At 41.4% G+C, this 15,431-nt stretch overlaps 1 protein-coding gene across 1 annotated transcript in view; it reads left to right on the top strand.

Moving 5' to 3' along the window:
- Positions 1-15,431, top strand: part of LOC107700576 (dihydropyrimidine dehydrogenase [NADP(+)]) — a 174,782-nt gene that overhangs the window by 60,359 nt on the left and 98,992 nt on the right. The window contains 2 exon segments of the mRNA XM_016502294.1: positions 1,194-1,404; positions 12,616-12,800. Coding sequence (XP_016357780.1) covers positions 1,194-1,404; positions 12,616-12,800 — 396 coding nt within the window.

Raw genomic sequence — 15,431 nt, 5'->3', positions numbered from 1 at the left:
TCTTGACTGTGGTTAGTTTATGTGGTGCAAATGACAGGTTGTTGTCCAGTGCGGCATCAGGGTTCTTTGCTTTCTGTGTGGGTGAGATGGTGGAGTTGTTTATTGAAATGACAAGGTCTTGGCAAGGGTGGATTTTAGATGGGATACACAGAAGCTTGTTTTTTGATAAATTTAGCTTCAGAAGACAGCTGTTTATCTAGGTGGAAATGCTAGCCAGGCATTTGTGAGAAACGTGGTTGTCAGAGGGTGGGAAAGTGAGAATTAATTGATTATCAGCTTAATGAGAATGATAGATGAAACCATGAGAGGTGTAAAGGAAGAACAGAACTGGTCTGAGTACTGAACCCTGTGGAAATCCAGTGGGTTTGGAGATGAAGGTCCTTCCCATTATATATAGTGGGTTCTTTTGTGAAGGTACGATGAAAAAAAAAATGTGAGTGCAGACCCTGTAATTCAATCGCTGTTATTAGGGCTGTTTTTGTTTTGAGTGTGCTATTTCGAAGCCAATTTTCATCAATGAAGTTGTTCTTACAGGTGTAGTCTGGGACATGGTTGAACACAGCGAATTTCTACAGTGTGGTTCTACAATTGTCTTGCTTCACAATGGACATTTTTATTTTATTTTATTTTAACCCTTCCATCCATGATTCTATCAGAACAGACTTGTCACCCATTTTGGGGTCACTACCTACCAGTTGAGAAATACTGCTCTTCACTGTTGAGAAAGGGCAGTAAAGATTCCTATAACCTGTCAGATGTCCATGAATACAAATCGATGTGAAGAGGACCTGAAGTTAGGAAGGTCAGGTGATGGTAGAGGTGATGAAAAATAATGTAAGATAGAGTAAAAAAGGATTGAAGATTAGGTTAAAAGTGCATGTGAGAGGCTTTTTGGATTCTTGTGCTTGTGAACCTGGTCAATGGTTTATACTGGAGTGTTGTATTGGAGATTCTTAAGGGGAAAGAAGCAATGCACTGGAAAGGTTATAAGGAGATACAGTGGAAGGAGTAGGATAAGCTGGAGGGTTATTAGTAGAAGATACAAAAAATGCTTTCTGGGATTTGAAACTTGGCTTTGTAGAAACTTTTAGGAGATTTTTACTGGGAAGATTTGGGTCTCCAAATAAATGGTACAGCTGATGCTGCCTTAACAATTAGGATCACATGCTTCTCTTTTGATTTCTGTTTTTAAGATGGAGGTGGCCAAAGAGGAAAAGTGTGAGTTCCTGCCCTTCCTGTCCCCTCATGAGGTAATCAAGAAAGATGGGCGTGTTGTAGGCCTGCGTTTTTGTCGCACAGAGCAGCAGGATGATGGGACCTGGGTTGTTGATGAGGAGCAAATTGTCCACCTGAAAGCAGACTTCATCATCAGTGCCTTTGGCTCCATGTTGAACGATCCAGAAGGTGAGGTCAAGGTTGAGTCTGGTGACTCAGAAAGGACACTAGCTGTAGTTAGTATTAATGAGCCTATATGGGTTTATTTGTATTCTTTTTAACTCCTTTTTGAAGCTGCATATGTTGTATGTAGTAAGAATTACATTTCTCATCATGCTCTAACTGTATTTGTTTCCTGGGCAATGTAGTTTGAAGGTACCCAAATTAATGATTCCTGTACATATTGTTTTGTGTTGCACACTGTGCCTGTTAAAAACTGGTTCTAATGTAGTTTAAAGGAGCACATGTTGGCATACCTGTGGTCCATGTGAAAGATTTCCCCAGCGAGCCATCACAGAATCCAGACTGTTCTCTCGTCAATAAGCATTCAGCACTGCCCCACTTATCTTTCCTTAGCAGATTTTAGTAGCCACAGCATGATAACCATCACTCTGAGGGAGAGGCAGGAGATGATAAGACCCTCAAAACGAGAGCCTCGTTTCATTATGGGAATCCTTTATCAATCCACAATCACAAATACAACCTTATTTCAACAGATTAGCCAAAAACCTCAACCACACATTCACATATTTTGTCTGGATCACATATTCTGTGCTCCTTCACTATATATATCAACCAAGGTCTTTTTGTTTAATCTTTATCATAATATATATATTTTTATTGCATTTTATATATTTTCATATTTATATATTTATTACATAATTTGTAAAAAAAAAAAAAAAAAGGCTATTAAACACTTAAAACAAGAACCATATCCTCAAATCATACAAACCAAATACCAAAATATCAGTTTTGTTATTATTTATTCACTTCATATCAAATCTAAATTTCTATACCATTTTTCATAATTTTAATACTTCAACCTTTTATTTTAGTTGCGAAGGCATCATTTCTAATTTCCGTTAGAGTTAAATTTATTTAAACTCCCTCTCATGTCGTTCTGATCCTGTATGCTGTTATTTTGTTTTGTGAGACAAAAAGTGCAATTTTAAAAACTCAAGACCAGTGTTTTTATCGTTAACCAAGCCTAAAACTATTAAAAAATCTTTTTAAGTGAATTGAAATAAATATTAAAATTAAATCAAATAAAAATATTTGATGAAGAATGTAACTTTAACTAAATTTAACTCTAACCGTTTGAAAATGCCTTAGTATTTGGTTTTTATGTCTTAGTATTTGTCTTAGTATTTGGTTTGTATGATTTGCTTTAATGATCAAAGAGTTACTGAATTAAATATTTAATGTTCATTTGTTTTATATTTTTAGATCCTAAAACAGTTTATTTCCAGGTTTAAATTAGATTTTAAATCCCAGATGTGGCCTCAGACTTTTGTACCTCGCTGCATTTCTTTGTGTCTTTTTGTCGGCACACATTCACCCAGCTATTTTCACCTCCTCATGATGTTTTTTTCTTTACTTAGCGTTTTGTTGTCCCAGTATTGTTGCTCTCTAGCGGACCTGTCATCCATCCTAAACACTGTAATGTCTCTGAGCAGACAGTCGTTTCATCACCGGCTTGAAGCTCAGAGATAGCAAGCTTATAAATGCCACTCACTCCCCGCACTTTTCTCAAGATATGAATTACTTATCCACTCCAATGGCCGGCAGAGCCGACAGAAGAGGGTTGCGTTGCAGTGTTAGAGAAGAGAAAAGCTGAGATAGTGAGAAATTCTCCCCCTGCAATCTTGGGTGGGCAGGCTGGTCAGTGATTATATCACCACTGGCCAGTGGGATGAGCAGCTGACTGGCTACTTTTACCACTGTGGGAGCCCTTTGCTGGACCCCATGAAGCATGATGTTGTCTGTATTCAGGCCCCTAGGCCTCAAAGCAATGCAGTTTTGAGACAGTTAAATAAGTACAGTAGTCCACCAAAAAAGTCTGTCATCATTTTCTCCCTCTCAAGTTGTTCTGATCCTGTATGCAGTTATTTTCTTTTGTGAAAGACAAAAAGTGCAATTTTAAAGACTCAAGACCAGTGTTTTTATCGTTAGCCAAAACTAAAACTATTAAAAAATATTTTTAAGTGAATTGAAATAAATATTACAATTAAATTAAATAAAAATATTTGATGAAGAATGTAAGTTTAAATCAATTTAACTAACGAAAATTTGAAATGTTGCCTTCGCAACTAAAATAAAAGGTTTAAGTATTAAAATTACGAAAAATAGTATAGAGATTTAGATTTGATATGAAGTGAGTAAATAATAACAAAACTGTCATTTGCTGAAGCAGTGTGATGTTTTCACTTCACTCTTTCAGCATCATAACAATAAAATAATTCATATATTTGCATTTTCAGTGATGCATTCTGCATTCTCACTTTCAAAGTGGCTTTGTCACCTGTAAGCGGTTGCATTTCTTTATGCCAGTGTCTTCCTGCTTGTATTTCACACAGCGGTGTGCATTCCATCTTCTAATGGAGCTTGGCAATGAGCAGTTGTATGAGAAGGTACTCTGGAGACTACTACTGGATTCTGAGAGGAGGCCATTTCATTTAAGGGGAAGATCTCAGGAGTCCCTTAGATTTGTCACACTCCACAGCTCGCGCGTGTGTGCATGAGACAGACAGAGACATGTGGGGGGAGGAGGGAAACAAACAGGAGGGTGTGAGGATATTTTTGTTTTTGTTTTTTTTGCTGAAAGTGATGAGGCCGGCAGTCTTCATGATCACTGGAGCGTCAGGCGAGGAGAGCTGACGGGAGGGACCAGGGGATTGGTCTCGAAAAAAAGGAAAGGGAAAATATGCTCAACAATAACAGCCACAGCAAAAGCATCAACAGGGCTGTCAGGGTTATACATTCCTCTGCTTGTCTCAGGCAAGAATCCAGAGGGACTGTCATTTCTTCCTCCATCAAAGACATGTCTTCATTTTTCAGCTTAAACAATATCCAGCAGTCACTAAGTGAACACTTATGTGTCCTCAGTGGCACCAAAAGTATTTGGATACTTAAAGATCCTATAAAATCTAAATCTAAGTTTTGTGACTTTGAATATGTCTATTAGGCTGTGTTTAGACTTGCTCACGTGAATTTTTTTTACTCACATGTGACTCAGATCGGATATTGTTGCACACGTGTAAACTAAAAATCAGCTTTTTTTGCATACGGTTTTAGATGCTTCCAAATGTGGTTTTAAATCATATACACACAGATACTATATCTACATCTAAACACGTAAATACCATTCTTATTGGAATTCCAAGCCATCAAGATGTAGGTAAAATAACCCATAACAATTACATTTATTTTACCCGTTCAGTCAAATTTGCACTGCAAACATCAGTGACAGTTTTAATTTGTCCATGATGGCAAATGATCATTGTATAAGCAGCATAATCACATCTGATGTGAATTAAAGTCAGAGAGCCATCCGACGTAAATTATATTAATTATTTTTGTGCTGTTCAAAACACGAAGGTCAACCATGCCATTAAAAGTGATCACAGTGGAATTATTCTAGTATGGATTTATAAACTCAGTATAACAGTAAAGTCAGATATCGGATTTGAGTCGTGTCTTAAGTGTAAGGTAAACAGGTGATACAAAAAAATGTATATGGCCAAAAGATCAGATCTGTGCATTAAGCCTTGCAGTGTAAACGAATGCAGCTTCAGATTTGAAGACATGAAAGTGCTAGAGTATAGATTTATTATGTGGGAAAACAGACCAAATTACTGATTTCTTATTTACAGATTTTTGTCCAATCAAAGTCTGAATAGAATGAGAATGTATGTCAGCGAACAAAATAAGCTGTACGAATGCCATTGCATTTGATAACAAAAACAAGTGGCATTTATTTGAAAAACAACAGCCACATTTTTCTCGCAAGGCATTTAACAAATTTTTTTTTAAAAACGGGACTCACAACAAGAAGGCCAGTCATTGTTGTCGTAGCACTACCCACTCAGTAAGATTGGATAACACTGGGAAAACGTACCCGTTCCACTTGGAGCAGGAACGTTGCGGAAGCCCCATTCTTCCCGAAGGAGGTTTCGGAAGCACTTACACATATGAACAACCGTTTAGGTGCATATGGAAGATTGGAGGTGATTGTAACTCGCTTGGAAAATGGCAGAAAGTCTGCCGGGGAAACACGGGCTCCGAGGCTATACCGTGGATTTACACATATGGGATCGCGAAGGCATCATTTCTAATTTCCGTTAGAGTTAAATTTATTTAAACTCCCTCTCATGTCGTTCTGATCCTGTATGCTGTTATTTTGTTTTGTGAGACAAAAAGTGCAATTTTAAAAACTCAAGACCAGTGTTTTTATCGTTAACCAAGCCTAAAACTATTAAAAAATCTTTTTAAGTGAATTGAAATAAATATTAAAATTAAATCAAATAAAAATATTTGATGAAGAATGTAACTTTAACTAAATTTAACTCTAACCGTTTGAAAATGCCTTAGTATTTGGTTTTTATGTCTTAGTATTTGTCTTAGTATTTGGTTTGTATGATTTGCTTTAATGATCAAAGAGTTACTGAATTAAATATTTAATGTTCATTTGTTTTATATTTTTAGATCCTAAAACAGTTTATTTCCAGGTTTAAATTAGATTTTAAATCCCAGATGTGGCCTCAGACTTTTGTACCTCGCTGCATTTCTTTGTGTCTTTTTGTCGGCACACATTCACCCAGCTATTTTCACCTCCTCATGATGTTTTTTTCTTTACTTAGCGTTTTGTTGTCCCAGTATTGTTGCTCTCTAGCGGACCTGTCATCCATCCTAAACACTGTAATGTCTCTGAGCAGACAGTCGTTTCATCACCGGCTTGAAGCTCAGAGATAGCAAGCTTATAAATGCCACTCACTCCCCGCACTTTTCTCAAGATATGAATTACTTATCCACTCCAATGGCCGGCAGAGCCGACAGAAGAGGGTTGCGTTGCAGTGTTAGAGAAGAGAAAAGCTGAGATAGTGAGAAATTCTCCCCCTGCAATCTTGGGTGGGCAGGCTGGTCAGTGATTATATCACCACTGGCCAGTGGGATGAGCAGCTGACTGGCTACTTTTACCACTGTGGGAGCCCTTTGCTGGACCCCATGAAGCATGATGTTGTCTGTATTCAGGCCCCTAGGCCTCAAAGCAATGCAGTTTTGAGACAGTTAAATAAGTACAGTAGTCCACCAAAAAAGTCTGTCATCATTTTCTCCCTCTCAAGTTGTTCTGATCCTGTATGCAGTTATTTTCTTTTGTGAAAGACAAAAAGTGCAATTTTAAAGACTCAAGACCAGTGTTTTTATCGTTAGCCAAAACTAAAACTATTAAAAAATATTTTTAAGTGAATTGAAATAAATATTACAATTAAATTAAATAAAAATATTTGATGAAGAATGTAAGTTTAAATCAATTTAACTAACGAAAATTTGAAATGTTGCCTTCGCAACTAAAATAAAAGGTTTAAGTATTAAAATTACGAAAAATAGTATAGAGATTTAGATTTGATATGAAGTGAGTAAATAATAACAAAACTGTCATTTGCTGAAGCAGTGTGATGTTTTCACTTCACTCTTTCAGCATCATAACAATAAAATAATTCATATATTTGCATTTTCAGTGATGCATTCTGCATTCTCACTTTCAAAGTGGCTTTGTCACCTGTAAGCGGTTGCATTTCTTTATGCCAGTGTCTTCCTGCTTGTATTTCACACAGCGGTGTGCATTCCATCTTCTAATGGAGCTTGGCAATGAGCAGTTGTATGAGAAGGTACTCTGGAGACTACTACTGGATTCTGAGAGGAGGCCATTTCATTTAAGGGGAAGATCTCAGGAGTCCCTTAGATTTGTCACACTCCACAGCTCGCGCGTGTGTGCATGAGACAGACAGAGACATGTGGGGGGAGGAGGGAAACAAACAGGAGGGTGTGAGGATATTTTTGTTTTTGTTTTTTTTGCTGAAAGTGATGAGGCCGGCAGTCTTCATGATCACTGGAGCGTCAGGCGAGGAGAGCTGACGGGAGGGACCAGGGGATTGGTCTCGAAAAAAAGGAAAGGGAAAATATGCTCAACAATAACAGCCACAGCAAAAGCATCAACAGGGCTGTCAGGGTTATACATTCCTCTGCTTGTCTCAGGCAAGAATCCAGAGGGACTGTCATTTCTTCCTCCATCAAAGACATGTCTTCATTTTTCAGCTTAAACAATATCCAGCAGTCACTAAGTGAACACTTATGTGTCCTCAGTGGCACCAAAAGTATTTGGATACTTAAAGATCCTATAAAATCTAAATCTAAGTTTTGTGACTTTGAATATGTCTATTAGGCTGTGTTTAGACTTGCTCACGTGAATTTTTTTTACTCACATGTGACTCAGATCGGATATTGTTGCACACGTGTAAACTAAAAATCAGCTTTTTTTGCATACGGTTTTAGATGCTTCCAAATGTGGTTTTAAATCATATACACACAGATACTATATCTACATCTAAACACGTAAATACCATTCTTATTGGAATTCCAAGCCATCAAGATGTAGGTAAAATAACCCATAACAATTACATTTATTTTACCCGTTCAGTCAAATTTGCACTGCAAACATCAGTGACAGTTTTAATTTGTCCATGATGGCAAATGATCATTGTATAAGCAGCATAATCACATCTGATGTGAATTAAAGTCAGAGAGCCATCCGACGTAAATTATATTAATTATTTTTGTGCTGTTCAAAACACGAAGGTCAACCATGCCATTAAAAGTGATCACAGTGGAATTATTCTAGTATGGATTTATAAACTCAGTATAACAGATATCGGATATATCGGATTTGAGTCGTGTCTTAAGTGTAAGGTAAACAGGTGATACAAAAAAATGTATAGATCAGATCTATCAGATCTGTGCATTAAGCCTTGCAGTGTAAACGAATGCAGCTTCAGATTTGAAGACATGAAAGTGCTAGAGTATAGATTTATTATGTGGGAAAACAGACCAAATTACTGATTTCTTATTTACAGATTTTTGTCCAATCAAAGTCTGAATCGCGTTGTTAGGGACACCTTCCAGTGTCCTGTGCGAGCCTCCTGTGCCCCTTTTTGGTGTAGGCCGGGGCTCGCATCAAGAAGACCAGTCACTGTTGTCGTAGCACTACCCACTCAGTAAGATTGGATAACACTGGGAAAACGTACCCGTTCCACTTGGAGCAGGAACGTTGCGGAAGCCCCATTCTTCCCGAAGGAGGTTTCGGAAGCACTTACACATATGAACAACCGTTTAGGTGCATATGGAAGATTGGAGGTGATTGTAACTCGCTTGGAAAATGGCAGAAAGTCTGCCGGGGAAACACGGGCTCCGAGGCTATACCGTGGATTTACACATATGGGATCCACTTAGGTCTCTATATATGGAACCCAGCCCTCTACCGGTTCTCACGGATTCATCGAGTGAGGGCCTGGCGCAGGATGTTCCACCACGTCTGGCTGCCGAGGGGATGGAGGAGCTCAACAGGGTCTACAGTACGGACTCTCTGGAGCGGTTTTAGCAAGCCGACACTAAACCGGGGCCTCTCAGTGCTTCAGGAGCAGCGTCTTCATTGATAGAAACTTCCGCTCAACTGACTTCAAAGGCTCAAGAGTTTCCAGAGGTCTGGATGCGGGATCCATAGGGTGCCCCGTCTCTGAGTCAGTAGATCCTTCCTCAGAGGAATCTGCCAAGGAGGGGCTCTCACGAGGAGCATCAGTTCCGGGAACCAGGTCCGGGTGGGCCAGTAAGGTGCTATGTGCAGGACCTGCTCCTTGTCCTCCCTGACCCTGCACAGCGTCTGTGCGAGAAGGCTCACTGGGGGAAATGCATACTTGCGCAGGCCCCGTGGCCAGCTGTGTTCCAGTGCGTCCATGCCGAGTGTTCCCTCGATCAGGGAGTAAAACAACTATCAGTATGAAGTCTCTGGAGAGGCAAACAGGTTTACCTGAGCGGCTCCGAAACATCTCCAAATCAGCTGGACCATCTGGGGATGGAGTCTCCATTCACCCGGGGAGTGCAGCTCGTGACAGCTCGTTGCCTGTCAGACCCGGAATGTGAATGGCACGAAGCGACCTCAGATGCTTCTGACTCCAGAGGAGGAGGTGGCGGGCAAGTTGCGACATGCGGCAGGAGCCGTAGACCACGCCTTGTCGGTTGATGTATGCACCGGTCGCAGAGTTGACCGTGCGGACCTGCACGTGCTTGCCTCATAAGCGCCCTTTGAGACGGTTCAAGGCAAGGCGTACTGCTAACAACTCTAGGCAGTTGATGTACCAGTGCAGTTGGGGGTCCGTCCAAACCCCCAACACTGCATGCCCATCGTACGTGGCCCCCCAGCCGGTGGTAGAGGCATCCGTGTAAACCACAGCATGCCTGGAGACCTGTTCCAGGGGCACTCCTGCCCGGAGAAATGCAAGGTCTGACCACAGGGTGAAGGTTTGGCAGCAGACCGGTGTGACTTGGACCCGGTAAGTGCTGCGTTGTCACACCCACCTCAGGACTCGGCCATGAAGCCAGTGTTGAAGCGGTCTCATATGAAGCAGCCCCAGCGGCGTGACTGCTGCTGCCATATGCCCCAGGAGCCTCTGAAACTGTTTCAGTGGGACGACTGTGCTGCTCTTGAACATATTCAGGCAGTTCAACACCGACAGAGCACGTTCCTGCATGAGGCGTGCTGTCTGTTTGACCGAATCCAACTCCATACCGAGAAAAGAGATCCTGAAGGCCCAACTGGTTGAGGTGCGAGAGCACCAAGTCCCTGTGTTCGCACAACTGATCCTGAGACTGAGCTAGTATGAGCCAGTCATCGAGGTAGTTGAGAATGCGAATGCCCCGCTCTCTCAGGGGAACAAGGGCTGCCTCCGCAACTTTCGTGAAGACACGGGGCGACAGGGACCCCCCTTCGGGCTGGACCTTGTACTGATATGCTCGTCCTTCGAACGTGAACCGCAGGAATGGCCTGTGGCCCAGAAGGATCGAAACATGAAAGTATGTGTCTTTCAGGTCGATCGCTGCAAACCAATCTTGGGGACGGATGCACCCGAAGATGCGCTTCTGTGTGAGCATCTTGAATGGTAGCTTGTGAAGGGCCTGGTTCAAAATGCACAGATCCAAGACTGGTAATAACCCACCGCCTTTCTTGGGTACAATGAAGTAAGGGCTGTAAAACCCTGTCTTCATATCGGCTGGAGGGACCGGCTCTATCACATCCTTCACCAGTAGGACTGCGATCTCTGCACGCAATACAGGGGCATCTGCAGCCTTCACTGAAGTGAAGTGCTCCCTGAACTTGGGAGGATGCCGGCGAACTGAATAGCTGAGTCTGATGGTCTGAAGGAGCCAGCGAGATGGACTGGGGACCACTAGCCATGCTCCCAGATACCGTACAAGTGGCACCAAAGGAACCACCGATGTACCCGCAGTGGGGCAGCGAAGAGGAATGCAGGGACCCGGCCCGTGCGTCTTGTAGCCGGTCCGAAGTGGGGTCTGCGGGTGTGCAACACTTACCTGCGTTCGGGCAGAGGGTGCGTGAGTAGCACGTTTGATCGCACTCTCGAACCTCCCACAGCTGCTCACTGGTGAGAGAGGAGGGTGAGTGTGATCCGAGACTGGCCCGTCCACAACTCCCCATCCCCTCTCGGGACCCAGAGATAGAAGAAACTGCTCTTTTATCGAGGTTTTGTGTACCACTGGGGAAAAAAGAAACAAAAGATTCTCCGCCCGGCCCTCCTCCGGGGGAGGGAGTGGTGCGTTCACCATCTCCCGAAGTGCAGCTCCCTCCATCTCTGGGTCACCCGTCTCAGGGCCTCTTGCTCTTCCGCTTGTCACCAGGTACTTGCCCTGCGACCAGCTCCATGGCGCTGCTTTGCTGGAGGCTGCTGCGTTTGCTGGCCAGGTAACGACCGCATCCAGAAACGCATGGGTGGAAGGGCGTCTTTAATAAGACATCCACCCGTGAATGCTCTTTTAGAGATTGCTCTTTTAGTGTTCTGAAGCACACAGGGGAGATGGCCGCCTGCAACACAAACGGGATAGTGCAGCCTGATGTGTGCAACCCACTCGACACGGGAAGAACCATCGCCGCTGAAGTGCCATAATGCCAACACCAGAGCTTCCCAAGAGCGCGCTGAAACTCATTGAGTCTTCACTCTGTAGCAGAGAAGTCAGGAGCAGAACGATATAACCGCTCGGCTCCAAAGCGAAAAAGCTGAGTATGCGTTGCATCTGCTGCCTAGTTATACTCGCACTGCGATCAGCGGCAGCTGGATGCAATCATCGCATGCCAATGTGCATTGGCTCATTTAGTTTACATTCAGAGTGGATTGGTCTCTCTAAGCGAGATCCCAATTCGTCGGTCATTACCGACGTGACGTGGAGAGTGACCGACTGAAAGGGAACTACACACATCCATTAAAAAGTCCTTGGATGTGTCTAAAAGCTGAAAAAATTCAGTCTGTGTAGGTTGGAAAGCATCAAGAGAAGTCTGAATTCAGTGTTTGTGCAACATCCTGTCTACTGCCGTCATCTGCTTGACTTTTGAAGGTAGCACAGAGCTACCTATGATATCCCACAATACTGTGCAAGTGGTTTGGTAGTTTGTGAATGAATAAATGGAGTGAATGTATTTATAAATGTCTATAAATGTAGTTTTTTTCCCCTCTCCAGTTCTACTAGGAAATAATATTGTAAAGATTAAATATTTGCTTGTTTAAGTCTAAAGGTCACTTGAAATCATTCAGTTTCTTTAAGAACTACCTTTATACAAAAACACTACCTGTGGAGTCAGTAGCCTTCGGATTTGGTAACAGAAAAAAAAGTGTTAGCTTTATTCCGAATTATCTTGATATGTTATCTTGAAATCACCCTAGTGAAAAATAAATGTATTTGAAATACATTTATTTCATGCTAAGTATATTACAAATACATTTACATATTTATGTACTTAATAAAAATACCCTGCAATTGTACTTTTAGTTTACTAAACTGGTATACTTAAAGTCTGCTAAATTGGAACAGCTAATTTTGTACTTAATGCACTTTAATTGTGTGGAAGTAGTGCTGAAGTCCAGCTAAAGATATACTGAAGTATATTTGATTGTGCTAAAGTGGAAACATTGCAAGTATAATTCAGGTACACTTTAAGTATCTTGCATCTTTTTTTTTAATGCCCAGGGTGTCCTGACATTGTTGTACAAAAAGTTGTTTTAGTCTAGTTTTGATACACTCTAACCACTACAATCTCTTTAATATTATGTGCTGGAACAGTGAAGAAGGCCCTGGAACCAGTAAAGCTGAACGGATGGGGGACACCTGAGGTGAACAGCGAAACCATGCAGACCAGTGAACCCTGGGTGTTTGCCGGCAGAGACATCGCCGGCTTGGCCAACACTACCGTGGAGTCTGTCAACGATGGCAAACAAGCTTCCTGGCACATCCACAAGTACATCCAGGTGGGCTCTCCACTCAATAAGCCAATCCATCTCATTCTGCATTTGGACGTCTTACACAACATACTTAGTGTTTGGCCACAGTTGTGTAGCTTTGAGAGCCTGCTTCACATTATGTGTTAGTGCCAGCAATTTTCAGAATTAGTGTAGCACTCAAAGGTTTACGCTCACAGTTTTTATAGCGAGGGCATTATTCCACAGGGACTTTTTTTTCTCAGGGTGACATTTTGAGTGCTTTTTGGCTTCGACACTCAAACAGTAGAAGTTTCTTGCTTGGTTTTCCTAGCAGAAGACTATTTTCTGTGATTTCGCACACAGACCTAAGCGGCAGCATAAAGAGAAGGTTCATGCAGAGGTTAATCGCTAATGTAACTGTGGCCAGAGGAAGTCACGCTGAAGTGTTTGTTCGGCAAATCCATTTCCCCCCCAAAACCATTCTGTAATTTTGGACTACAGAGAAAGAGCTGTACAAATATTTGCTAATGGGTTCAGTGGTTCAAGATCACGTAAATGATTGGAAGATAAGATCACATTTTGTTGTGGGTGTTGTGTTTAAATTTTGGTTATTGGGCTTTGTGTATGGATTTTCAGTGGGATGAGGTGTTCTCTTGAGCAGTGTGCTTATTTTTCTTCCTTTTTAGCTTGCAAAAAAAATTTCTGTGCTAGTAGGGGAGACCAGAAGCAGTTGTAACACAATACATTTCCTGAGTCACAAACAGAGTGATGACACTTACTCAGCACAGCTCAATACAGTCTCTCTTTCTGCCTGAGAAACAAAGTGCCATCATTTCAATTTCTGAAAAATTGTCAGCACAAAATATTTTAGTGGGGTGAAAGGTTTTTTTTTTTATGTCTAGTGTGTAAAAATTAAAATGAATTGCACATTTTAACACTTTAACTCAGTGTAGCTTCAGTGTAGAATTTTCTTTCAGGGTCATGTGTAACAGATTATGAAACAGAAATTATTTGACTTTAATAATAAATAAATCATATTTTTTTATAATTGTATGTGCATGTATACATGTAAGTTCATTAAAGAGCTTTATTATATAAAAGATTATACACTCACCGGCCACTTTGTTAGGTACACTTTGCTAGTACTGGGTTTGGCTCTCTTTTGCCTTCAGAACTGCCTTAATAGTTCATATAATATATTCAACAAGGTGCTGGAAACATTCCTCAGAGATTTCGGTCCATATTGACATGATAGCATCATACAGTTGCTGCAGATTTGTCAGCTGCACTTCCATGATGCAAATCTCCCATATTCCAAATTTGCTCTATTGGATTGGGATCTGGTGAGTGTGGAGGCTATTTGAGTATAGTGAACTCACTCAGTATGTTTACATGGACAACAATACTCCGATTTTAATACGATTAAGACAATACTCTGATTAAGAATCTACCATGTAAACAGAGATTTTTGATTACCTTAATCCGGCTAAAGTCATAATCAAAGTAAACACTAATCGAATTAAGACATGTGGAGTATTCCTATTTTAGTCGTGTTATTGAAGTACAGTAAAGACATGTACACACCTTAATCAAATTATTACCGTTGTGTAGGACTTTTCGCCACATTTCGTGACAGGATACACACATGGCAGTGGTCAACCGTTTGACGGCAAACAAAAGAATGGCTTCATCAACGCCGTCGTCTGTTTGCATGTATTGCATGACTTGAATGCAATTGTATTGCATGACTTCAAGTGCAAAACTGCACTTGAAGCTTTCAGTAAATTAAAAATTAAACACCCAAAACTGTCAAAACTGTCATAACTTAACATCATAACGAAGAAGAACTATATGTTTATACGTGAAATTCCGGAGGGGACGTCGGATGGCATCACGTGGTGACGTAATGACACGTGCCATTAATCGAACTATGTACTATAACATGTAAAACGGGAACATGAAAGGAATATTCTAAAAGCAACTCATGTAAACACCTTAATCGTAATATTGTCTTATTCAGAATAAGGTACATAATTAGATTATTGATGTCAATGCAAACGTAGTCATTGTCATGTTCAAGAAACCAGGTTGAGGTGATCTGAGCTTTGTGACATGGCGTGTTATCCTGCTGGAAGTAGCCACTGTGGTCATAAAGGAATGGACATGGTCGGCAACAATACTCAGGTAGGCTGTGGTGTTTAAACGATGCTCAGTTGGTACTAAGTGTGCCAAGAAATATCCCCCACACTATTACACCACCAGCCTGAATCACTGATACAAGGCAGGATGGATCCATGCTTTCATGTTGTGTACGTCAGATTCTGACCGCACCATCTGAATGTTGCAACAGAAATCGAGAGTCATCAGACCAGGCTACCATTTTCCAGTCTTCTGTTGTTCAGTTTGGTGAGCCTGTGCGATTGTAGGCTTGGTTTCCTGTTGTTAGCTGACAGGAGTGCTTCTTTGCATTCCTCATTTGTAACAAGAGGTTATTTGAGTTGCTGTTGCCTTTCTATCAGCTCAAACCAGTCTGCCCATTCTCCTCTGACTTCTGGCATCAACAAGGCATTTTGCCCACAGAACTGCCACTCACTGTATATTTTCTCTTTTCTGGACTATTCTCTGTAAACCCTAGAGATGGTTGTGCATGAAAATCCCAGTAGATCATCAGTTTCTGAA

This window comes from Sinocyclocheilus anshuiensis, unplaced genomic scaffold (genome assembly GCF_001515605.1).
Source record: "Sinocyclocheilus anshuiensis isolate Anshui unplaced genomic scaffold, SAMN03320099.WGS_v1.1 scaffold718, whole genome shotgun sequence".
Lineage (NCBI taxonomy): Eukaryota > Metazoa > Chordata > Actinopteri > Cypriniformes > Cyprinidae > Sinocyclocheilus > Sinocyclocheilus anshuiensis.
Note: the sequence above shows the minus strand (reverse complement) of the source record. Positions and strands in the feature narration are given on the sequence as shown.